The sequence below is a fragment of the Hibiscus syriacus genome, unplaced genomic scaffold, assembly GCF_006381635.1.
Source record: "Hibiscus syriacus cultivar Baekdansim isolate YM2019G1 unplaced genomic scaffold, ASM638163v2 tig00111392_pilon, whole genome shotgun sequence".
NCBI classification, from domain to species: Eukaryota; Viridiplantae; Streptophyta; class Magnoliopsida; order Malvales; family Malvaceae; genus Hibiscus; species Hibiscus syriacus.
In genome coordinates this window covers 4,383,152-4,395,238 of record NW_024063078.1, presented here as the reverse complement: position 1 = coordinate 4,395,238, position 12,087 = coordinate 4,383,152, and the positions used below count along the sequence as shown (strand labels likewise).

General features: G+C 30.5%; 1 protein-coding gene across 2 annotated transcripts; it reads left to right on the top strand.

Moving 5' to 3' along the window:
- The first annotated feature begins 6,369 nt into the window (after nucleotides 1-6,369).
- Nucleotides 6,370-10,229, top strand: LOC120160130. 2 transcript variants are annotated; one of them, XM_039170566.1, is made up of 9 exons: nucleotides 6,370-6,857; nucleotides 7,539-7,587; nucleotides 7,708-7,786; nucleotides 7,883-7,928; nucleotides 8,020-8,118; nucleotides 8,929-8,997; nucleotides 9,089-9,434; nucleotides 9,550-9,698; nucleotides 10,008-10,229. In XM_039170566.1, the coding sequence occupies exons 1-9, from the start codon at nucleotides 6,399-6,401 to the stop codon at nucleotides 10,215-10,217; spliced, it is 1,506 nt and encodes a 501-aa protein (XP_039026497.1). In that variant the 5' UTR covers nucleotides 6,370-6,398; the 3' UTR covers nucleotides 10,218-10,229. The 2 variants fall into 2 exon arrangements, with proteins under 2 accessions (XP_039026497.1, XP_039026498.1); XM_039170567.1 differs by having other exon boundaries at nucleotides 6,371-6,857; nucleotides 7,551-7,587.
- The last annotated feature ends 1,858 nt before the right edge of the window (nucleotides 10,230-12,087 follow it).

Sequence of the window (12,087 nt, the reverse complement as noted above, 5' to 3'; positions counted from 1 at the left end):
GACAATTAAGATTTGCCAAACGAAGTTGATAAAAGCCTGACGTATGTATTAAGCAAAATAACAAATTATAGGCTTAATTCACCCAAATTAACAATTTAAAATTATATTTTGTAAATTTAAAGTTTTATCATGCTTCTATACTTTCTTTTTAAATTTTTCATGGAACTTAAATTTATTGTCTTCTGTGGTTAAAGGGAATGTTATTCTCCCTCGAGGTCTTGGGTTCGAGCAACTTGGTCTTCAGTGTATATGCGTTGTCAATGATTAAGAAAAATATTAATAAATATTATCTTGTAATCTATCCCGATTATTCAAAAAATCATATAAATTTATATAAATATTTATTTATCAAATTACATAGGCATTATTTTGCGGCCAAATAATTAACCGGATTTCTTAGGCCCAACCAATTTTGAGGCTTTTTCTAATTAAAATTGTGATTGTAGATGCCCTCCCACTCCGGCAAAAGAGCCACTCCTACTATATAAGTAGATATCACCATTCACCACCATAGCCCTTAGTGTTGTACTTTTGGGATAAAGTACCTTTAGTCTTCGAATTCGATAAGTTTTTTTATTTGACAAAATGATCATCTTTGTCCCTGTAGTAGATTAATTTATTATTTCTGTTAATATCGTATTTTTGCATTAATTTAACCCTCAAAGTTGCTCAATAGTATCATTTTATATGTATAGTTTAGGGTTTTAAGTTATAGATTAAGGTTTAGAGTTTATATGTTTATGGGGTTATGGTTTAGGGTTATCAATTTAGGTTTTTAAGTTAGAGGTAAAGTATAGAATGATGCATTTAAACAATTTTGAGGACTAAATTGATACGAAAGTATGATAGGAACAAAAATAATAAATTGAGACTATCACATAAATAAAGATAACCCTTTTGCCTTTTTATTTTCATCCATGAAATCGTTTATCAATTTGGATTTTGATCCATTTTGACAAGGTAGCTCTTTAAACTTATCACGTAGTATAATCTTAGAATATCACATTATTTAATATCTTTGCATTTCATTTAAAGGTTATGTAAATGGCATGTTATGTAATATATTGATTTAAATTTTAATTGGTAATTAGATTGAGTTTTTTTTTTTTATAATTTTAGTGGTTAAATATTATTTGATGATTAAGTTTATTTAAAGAATTTCGAGGGACTAAGTTTGTTTTTTCTATATATATATAATATATAGTGAATTAACTTTTAGGATTATGAAAGAACTATTTTAGAGAGGAGTAATCTTTTTATGATCTTATAACAATTTAGTATTTATGTTGTTGAGATAAATTTTATAGAAATATTATGATATAACAGTTTTTGGGATACATCGAATTTTATGATACATATTTGTACTCTTTGTTATCTCTACACGTATAACATATTTGTGTTCTCTTTGTATTTTTGGTCGTACTCTTTGTTTTCTAAACTATATATATTTTGATTTAATCATACTTTATAACTTAAAGCCCAAAATACTTTAGTTTTTTATTTTATTTTATTTTACGGTTAAGTTTAATTGTGGACATAGTCCTTAAAATTTTCTATGTTATTTGTTTTATTATTAAGATTGTATCTTCTTTTATTTTAATAAAAATCAGTATCGTTTCAAGATTATGAGATATCAAAACACTTTCTAATATTTTATGCAAAATTACAATAGAAAGGTATGATATTTATCTTCAAAGTATTTAATAAATCGTAGCTTGTACAAATGAATAAATATAAAAAGTTATAATCATAAATAATACAACAAATTTCATTGATATGACTCAACACATTGTTTACCGACACTCATATGAACCACATGTTCATGAAACACTTTAGGGAGTAAATTCTTTGGATCATATCTATAATAATAGAATTTGTATTAATATTATCTATTGACACTAAAAGATTATAAATTATTTTATATTCGTATATCCAAATAAGGAATATGAAATTGAGTTGACACTATTTTATCAGAAAAAAAAATTAAGAAAATATATTTATTTTTGGTATGTGTGAAAATTGTATGACGAGGATGCCTTTTATATGAAATTTAAGAAAAAAATTTGTCCAAAAGAAAATAAACATTTTGAAATCACTCCCACATTTTCTCAACAATTGTATCTGATTTTTTAAAAATTAAATTATGACAAGAGTCGTTTGAAATGAATTTTGATTATTAAAATAATTCTATAAAAATACTTTTTGATAAAAAAAACATAAACACATGTTAAAGGCACATGATAATATATATATATATTCGAATCATTAGAGAAAAAAGTAGGTCTGTAAACGAACCAAACGTTCGGCAAATCATTCGTGAACTGTTCGGCAGGAAGTTCATTTATATTCGTTTATTTATTAAATGAACGAATTTGAACAAGATTTTATGTTTGTTTAACTACATGAATGAACACGAACAAATGTCTTGTTCGTTCATTTATGTTCGTGAATGTTCGGTAATCTATTTGTTTAAATTCATACACATCTGTATTTCCTTTCACTTCACGATAGATGGGGGGAAATACCCTGAATCGTTTAAATTTATGTTCGTTTTACGCTTGTTTACGTTTGTTTGTGTTCATTAGTCATTTTAACGAACAAACACAAACAAACTACATTTCTTAACGAACAAAAAAAAAAAGTATTCGTTTAGTTGTTCATGTTCGATCGTTTGTTCGATTAAAGTTAAATGAACAAACATTAACATACCTTCATGTTGATTCGGTTTGTTTACAAGCCTAGAAAAAAGTATTACGTATTTATTTTATATAAACCAAGGCATAAAGGAAGTTTTTTTGGGTAAACTACACGTATAGTACCTAAACTATCACTTGTTTATTTTAGTATCTAAACTTTATTTTTTAAAATTATACCTAATGTTTAGTTTATGTTTCATTTTGGTATCTCGTCGTTAAAAATGTAACATAACTATTGACGTGACACCATAAGGTAATGTCACATCACGATTGATTTTTTTAAATGTCACATCAACAATGTTGTTAAGTTTTTAATAATGAGTATCAAAATAAACCTAAACTAAAAGTTAGGTATAGTCTCGAAAAGAAAATAAAGTGTAGATACCAAAACGGAACAAAAATAATAATTTAAATACTAATAAGGTAGTTTACTTTTTTTGAAAGATAAGACTAAGAGGGAGGTGTTAAATAAGATTATAATAGAATCATTAAATGAACATTTTGTAAAATTTGATAATAATTTTATTACTTTTTAAAATTTTAATGACTATAAAGATAATTTAATATAAATTATTGATCATTCGTGTATTTTACACATAAATAAAATAAAGGTTTCGCTAAATTTAAAATGCCTGTCTGTGGGTGGAGAATTTCCCAACAATCCCAACATTAATTAGTGTTGAATAAACTTCCGGTAATAAAAACCAGGCTTGAACATTATCTAACACCTAGAAATTTGGGTCTTAATTTTATAAATTGGGAATTGCATAGCACCAACCTTTTCATTCCACCATTAATATAAGGGTTTCACATTAGACACTTTAAGGGTTTGAGATTTTAAAATTTTAGGGATTAAAGTGACAACATAGGTGACAATCGATTGTTAGATAGATAACGACAAATGAATAACTATTTGACGGTGATAAATAGTGATTTATGATGACCGACTGTGATAATATAGAGTTTGGAATAAATTTTTTAAAAGGTATGATTGATTTTTTTAAAATTTTAGAAAAAAAATTTGAAGTTTTTTTGAATTAATGGTTTTATTCTTAAAAAATAAAAACTTCAAAATAGTAAAAACGCGACCTGAGTCAAAAAATAATAATTTTTTAACACTCGTTATAATATAGACACTTAAAAAATAATATTAAAAAGTTAACACCTTCTTCGAACGAAAAAAAAATAAACACTCAAAGTTAATAAAAATGCATAATTTAAGCATTTATTTTCATTAAACTTATAATAGATAATTAGTTTATAGTTCCTTAATTGAATTTTATGTTTTAAAATAAAGTGTAAAGGGAAAATATGAATTTGGCTTTGTACAAGAAAAGAATAAAGTGCATGTATGTGTACTTTATCCAATAATAAAATAAATAATGCTGTCAATATAAATTTACCTTTATTATCAAAATATTTATGTATTGTTCACCGTTACTTTAAATTTACTTTCAAACCAAAAGCAATTGAGATTAAGGAGATTTTTTTTTAAATTAATCACTGATATCTAATCTATTTATCGACTAATCCAGATCGGGTACTACAGAGGCGAGGGCGACCCTCTCAATTTAATTTGCTCCATTCACAAACGTCAAGATCCGAACATCTAATCTTGCTTAAGGAATCTAGTGACTAGTCTAACTATACCAACTAATTGTCTATAGATTAAGGATGTTTATAAATGGGTACTCGAAGTTCCGAGTATCTATTCTTTAGGTAATACAAAAGTTTGTATGTGTTTTGACTTGTAACGATAGAATACTCATAAAAATTGAATATTCGTTAATCAAATTATAGAATATTTGATATAAATTTGTAATTTTTTTCGAGTCATAAATTTTAGAAAGATTTAAATTTAAGATTTAAAAACTTAAGAATTTAAATTACATAATATAAATATAGATTTTAAAAATCTAAATTATATAATCTAAAGAATAAATTTAAAAATCCAAAAAAATACTACTAAAAATTATTTAGGTTCATTAAAAACAATTGTGCAAACATAAAATTTTAAAAATATTTTTCATATAATTTAAAAGTTTAAATTGTATTAAAAAATAAAAATACATGTGTCTATGTAGGTAAATATATTATCAAATAAAAATGCATAGGTTCATATACGATTAATTCAATTTATTTAGTTTAAATGATTAATTTGATTCGATCGTTGATTTTAGATACCCAAATTGAATAAAATGATTAATTACATGTGCATATTTAAATATTCTAATACTAACATGAAATTAAATACTCGATTATGAAATAATTTAATCTAAATTAAAAATAAGGAATCGAGTTTAGAATATCTGATCCAAGCTAGGGATGGCAACGGGCCGGGTTCGGGCCGGGTATTGGTCCCTCGTCCTTGTCTCCGTTTAAAAAACTCGTACTCGTCCCAGCTTAAAAAATCGCGGGGATTTAAACGGGATCCCCATCGGGTAATCGGGGAAAACCGCGGGGAAACGGGTATCCCCGTTTAGCATAAATGATTATTTAAACGGGTATCAGGCCGGGTATATATATATTTAAATTAAATATATAAATATTATATAAATATTTTAAATTAAATTAAATTTATTAATATATATATATATATATATATAATAATTTTTAATATTTATCGGGCCGGGTAATCGGGGCGGGGATTACCAAACCCGTCCCCGTTCCCGTTTAACATAAACGATTTTTCCCCGTCCCCGTTTATCATCCCCGAATCCGATCTGTTTAATTCAATTTTCGATTTTTCCCGTCGGATTCGATTTTTTTGCCATCCCTAATCCGAACTAATATTTTGGCTTGGCCACAATTCGTGAACCCATGTCAGATACTTGACCCTCAATTTCATTTTCTTTTTAAAAATCTTGATTTTGATATTAGGTCGATGGGTCGAATAATAAGATTTGAAAATTTTAGACACCCCTAGATAAATAAAACGCATAAAAAGTAACATTTTCATGCCATATGTGTTTTTGAACAACTTTTTTAAAATTATTTTCAAAACCTGAAATTTATATTTTTTGTCAAAAATGTTTTTTAATCAAATTATTTATTTTTTCTCATATACATCATCAATTATTTTCTTTGATTAAAAAAATAATATTTAAAACAAATATTTGATTTATTTTTTAAGTATAGTATTAAACATTTAATTTTTAAAATATTAAATTAAAAGTTAAAAAATATTAACTTAAAGATTGTATAATTAGATAAATAATTATTTTTTATTTTTTATCTAATTAGGTAAATTATTAGAAATATATATCAAATTTTAAAAAATAATAAATAATTTTATATTTTACTTATCATGAAAGTTAATTTTTGAATTGTATTAACGTATTAAAAATATATTAATATAAACAATTATATTATTTAATTAATTTAATGAAATAATAATTTTAACATATATAATATATAATAATATATTTATAAAATTAAATGTATTTTTAATCACAGTTTTAAATAATTAAATTTCAAGATAATTATCAAATTACTTTTCGGAAATACTTTTTAAAAATGTATTGGTAAGCTGGGACTTAATTTTAGATGATTAAGCATTATATATGGGATAAATTAGTGTCACGTGTTAAACCAAATGGGAGCCGAGCACATCCATCGGTTTCACGTGACTTCCCCGCCACGCTGCATTCCCAAATATATTACTGTTAAAAAAATAAAGTTTAGCGGAAAATAAAAAAGGCAATGGGAGGTGAGAGAGGAGCAGGGGAGACAGCAATGACGAAGAAGAAGAAGAAGGGGAGACCCTCTCTTTTAGAACTCCAAAAACGCTCCCTCAAACAACAGAAACTCCAGGGGCGGAGCCACCACCAATCGATTCCGCAACACAAAACCCCTAATCTCGTAAACCCTAATTCCCCCCTCAATTCAACCCGCCGGTCCACTCGCCGGGACCACAATCTAGACGGCGGATACCCTGTTCCTGACTCGACTGACGGAGGAGACGACGACGACGAGCGCCAACAGAAGAAGCATAAGCTGTTGCTCGGCCTCAATTCTTCTCGTAACCAACAGCATTATTCCATCCCATCCACGCCCGATTCGGCCTCCTGCAGGTCCGATTCGAATGCCGATGGTGAAGATCAGGAGGCGTCACTCAAGCGTCACAAAGTCGCCACCATCGGGCCCGGATCTGATCAAATGGTGACTAATTATACATTAATATATAAAATGTTGGGCGTTGAAATAGGTTTTCGTGGGGTTTTCGGGAGTGATGTTTTTTTTGAAACAGAAAAAGAAAAGATTTTGCCCATATTGTTTGGATATTTATTTCCATTTTATTTTATTTTGAAATTGAACTTTTGGGTTTCGCGCGTCAATTGAATTTTTATTGTTGGATCGAAGATGAATGGATGAGTTTTGACTAAGTCATGAGCTTTTTTTTTTGTCACTGGAAATTTAGTTCAACTTTTTGATATTTGGAAAACTGGAAATAGTGTTGAACACAGTTTTTTTTCTCTTTATTTCCTAATTTACGAATTTTCCATGATTATTTTATTCTTTCTTGTCTTTGTATTTAATCTGACCTTTATATATGTGCAAAAATAATAGATACGCAGACCAATCATGTCTGAAAAGCTTCAATTTGTCTTTTCTTTTCTTTAATAAATAATAATTCAATGTTTGTGTGTGTGTGTGTGTTTTCTTTTGGTGCTCTTGTACTTTCTTTGTGTTGTAGCTTTTTAATGTAACTTTACTCTCTGATTCTTCGATGACCAAGGCAAATATCTCTAGCTATAGGTTTTATCTTTGTAGTTAAATATATATAAATATATATATATATGTGTGTGTTTTTGATTGATAAGATAGTTTTCATGCTTGCAGGGAGAGAGGCAGGGAGAGAGGGTATCGAAAGCGACAGACGCTCTTCATGGTATGAAACCAATCTCAAATTTCATGAAAAGGAATTTCTGGGAAGTCTTAAAAAAGTGTTGGGTTAATTGGTTTTTGACAATTAAACTAAAATTATTATTTGTAATTTATATGTGAACAGGGTCGCCGGTGGAGTCTGGCCCCACGACACCTTTGCCAGACAAAAAGTTGTTGGTGTTCATTCTTGACAGGCTTCAAAAGTATGTGTTATTTTGGGTTCACTGGATTTTTTTCCTCTCTTTTTTTATCCTGTCATATTTTCAGTGGGTTTTTATTGTTTGTTAATCTACTTTCAGGAAGGACACCTATGCGGTTTTCTCTGAGCCGGTGAATCCTGAAGAGGTGCATTTTCTTTTTCATTCTTGTATAAATGTAGCTTATTGATGAGTGGATTTCCAGTTCATGACATAACATTGGATTGATCTTGATGCAGCTTCCTGATTACCATGAGATCATTGCACATCCAATGGACTTTTCGACAGTCAGGAAAAAGCTTGATGAGGGAGCTTATACAACCTTGGAACAATTTGAGGTTTGTTTTGCAAGCCTTCTCTTCTTCATTATTTTTTCTCTTTTGGTGCTGTGGCAATCCTTCTCTTTGCTGAGTTGATCATATGGACAACAATCTTCATTTCTTTCTTCCTGGGACAAGACAGGCTCATTAAGTTGTTTGTCTGTGTTTCTTTGATGATTTTTAATTTGATATGAAGCTACCTGGGTTCATCTGGTTGATTTGTGTGTTCTCCTAGAAAATATTGTACACGCCAAGCGAAGTTTTTGCTGCCATGAGCAAGCCCTTGTTGAATAGGCAGGCATACTATGCGTTTTGAGAATACTGTAGTGATGTTGACTATGATGATGATGTTTTAGTTCTTCGTCTTAAGTCCAGTTGTGTATACAATTTTGGTCTGTTAATGTCTGAGTGATTCTTTTTATTTGGATTGAGGATATGGATCATTGTTCTCCCCAGCCTTTTTACATTCTTTTAAAGTTTATATGATAAAGAAGTTAATTGGCACTGCCAATTATTGTCAATGATCTGTGGAATTTGATTGCAGAACTTGTTCTGTTTAGTTTGGCATCACAACAGCTTATTCTTCCCTAGCAGACAACTTTATATGCTGTGAGTTGTTTTTTTCTTGTTTAGGTTATCTGAGAAGTGGACATCATGTTGAAATGATTTTGAAGTCTGTATGAGTGCTCTTGACTTATCTTGTGGGGAAGAGTCTATAGATTTTGGAAACACTGTATAAATTTTGTTAAGGGGGATTTAGTTTCCTGCATATGTGACATATGATGTTGCTATGTCTGGAATTGTAACTTGTGAGTTTGTTTCATGCAGAAAGACATTTTCCTGATATGCTCAAATGCAATGGAATATAATGCATCAGATACAATTTACTTTAAACAGGTTTGGCTTAGATCTCAATAAATATATTAATTCCTTTGTTATTATGATACTCTGGTTTATGTTATTTTAAAAATTTGGACTTCTTGGTTAGGCACGTTCTATGCAAGAGCTAGCTAAGAAGGACTTTGAGAATTTGAGGCAAGATAGTGATGAAGGAGAACCACAAACGAAAGTTGTGAGGAGAGGAAGGCCACCTGGAAAGAGCCTCCAAAAGTCATTGGAGTCATTGTCTTTTGATCGTGTTGGTTCTGAGTTTTCCTCTGATGCTACTCTAGCTACTGGACCAGATGCTTCCAGACATAACACTTACAATTTGAGGAAAGTACCAAGTTCACACAAGCCCCGCTTTGCTGATCCATATATCAGGCCCTCCTGGGGTTCTCATAGCAATGACAATTATTCCAGCTGGTTGTCCGAATTGGAGAACGAATTTCCAGGTTTGATGTTTCATAGTCTGAACTGTATATATCCTTGTTTTTTAAAACTTTTTTAAAGTTAATTCTTTTAAACATATTTTCATATTTGTATTGAGCTACTTTTCTCACGTTGCAGCTTCTGTTGTGAGGGCTGTGACGAAGTATGGGAAGAAACATTTTGCAGTAGATGAGAACAGGCGTGATACCTACAAACTTTCATGCGCTTCTGGACATGAGCAGCCAATCTTTCCCATCTTGGATGGAGAACTAAAACAACTAATTCCGGTGTGTGTATGTTTGAATAACAGCAATTAATGCGTCAGTTAAAAGATAAATCTAATTAAATGTATAAATGGCATGTTTGATCAATTTTAAATTTGTTAAGCACGGGCCTGAGAATCCTAAAATTACTTTCTTGCATGCTAAGCAATATAAAGTTTTCTGCTGTAAGAATAGCTTGATTTGTGCCGGTAAATTACATCTTAGTATATATTCGTACATCTAACCAATAGGGGCATTTATAAAAGAAAAATAGGAAACAATCCGGATGGGTAAATTTTATGTATCAATTGTCCCTTTTCCAATGTGTATCAGGTGGGCTTGAGTGCTGAAAATGGTTATGCTACAAGCTTGGCACGTTTTGCTGCAGATCTTGGACCTGTTGTTTGGAAAATAGCTTCAAAGAAAATCGAAAGTGTTTTACCTAGAGGAGTGAAGTTTGGTCCCGGATGGGTAGGAGAAAACAAGATTGAGCAGCTGCGGTTTTCGTTTTCCGATAAACAGATATCTTCAAACTCTATCTGATAACTATTCCAGCAGACTTTTACTTCTAATTGCTTCTGGTTCAAACTCTATTGCTGCAAGTAGATCTCCTTTGCAAGGTAAAGAAGATGAAGAAACAGTCGGAGGACCAAGCTCTCAAAACGACTTGACATCCGCACCAGCTCATCAGTTCCAGCAAAGATCTTTACTGCACTCAGGTATCAAAGGTTCTATTAGTGATCATTCCCCTCAACCCAGATTGGTAGTGCAGCCCATGTCAGAAAATACTTCAGTGCCTTCTCAACCACAGGGCATGGTTTCAGGTAGCAGCTCCACCATATGGCCGATGCCAAAACAGACTAAATTTGCTGATAGTTCTGCAAATGCAATGGATATGGTGTCACATGGGGCTACTAATGCCGGGCTTCAGCAGAAACCCGATAACGAACAAGACTTCCTGCCATTTCCGCCCGATCTTAATGTGAGATTCCCAGCACCGGGTTCACCTAGTTCTAGTTTGCCAATTGGTTCACCCCAGCGCCCAGATTTAGCATTGCAACTCTGATACAATTAGCCACAAATCCATTATTTCCGAATGATTTGACGTAAAGGTAATTGCAGTATTAGGTCCTCGTTCCCCGGATAAGTTTCAATGGAACTTACCACATTCTTCATTGGAAGGTTCATTGAGTAGCAGTTGTTCTTAAGATCAAATTGTAGGGAGCATTTTGTACAGATTGATATGTGATTTTTTTTTTCCACAAGTAAAAGAATTTACAGATTTATATTTCAGATTTAACCTGTTCATTTATAGTTCCTATTCGATGATTTCCGTATACTATATGGTTTGTGATTATTATTGAACTATACCTTTTGTGTCTTTATCATGAAAGTCGTGATTAAATCAACTTAACTAATTTGAATAAACATGATTAAATCGCAAAAATTAACAAATTGAGTTTAACTTGATCAAAACTCAAATTGATTTGAATTAAATAATAAAAAACAGTGATCGAAAATGGTATGAAATTAAAATGACTGGACTTTAAAGAAAAACCGACAAACGAACTTGAATGACATGAAATCAAAATAATGTACACCCGAAATGATTTATACCTAGCTTGACCAAATACATCTTTGTGCATATCACGAAAAACAAAGGTGCTTCAACTTCTGCGCAGCTGAGCTGATTCATCCACCGACTACAGCAATCACGAAAAAGATGAACTTTTTGATATGAGAAAATGTTGATTTCAGAGAGAGAAAGGCACCTTGTTGAGGACCCAAAGAGATTGGTTATAGGCGCGGTGGACAGTCGTAGTTCATGTAGTTAACAATGTTCTCGCTGGTGTATTTAACGTAATAAGGGCCAGCACCGACGGATGTAATTATATTTTCTATGGGTAAGTGTTCCTTCTGAAATCCGTATTCTTTTTTTTTATTATTATTTATTATAATCACATCCAAAAGATTTATGTTATTGATACATGTATCTGTTCATTCTTAAATAATAAATTTGAATCACGGAAAGAATCATTGGGTAAGCGCCTCGCCAACCTTAGCATCTCAGCATAAACTCTCAATGTGTGGTAATCTTACTCTTACAAAACAACTATTGCACTTTGATTCGATGGTAGTACAAGTTAATTATAAGTTTTAATAAACTTATTATAAGTGTTTATGAGTGTGTGCACGTTATCAACAGCTAAGAAAAATTATGAATAAATATTATCTTATAATCACTTAGATTATTAAAAGAACGACGTTAGAAATTAACAAATAATAGAAAATGTTACGTCTTGTATGAATTTTGATTCTTTCACTTGTTTAAAATTATATCCATATATAATTTCCTCTTTTCCTTTCTTACACGTTTTTAAAATAATTTTATGGAAGTAAATATATAATTATA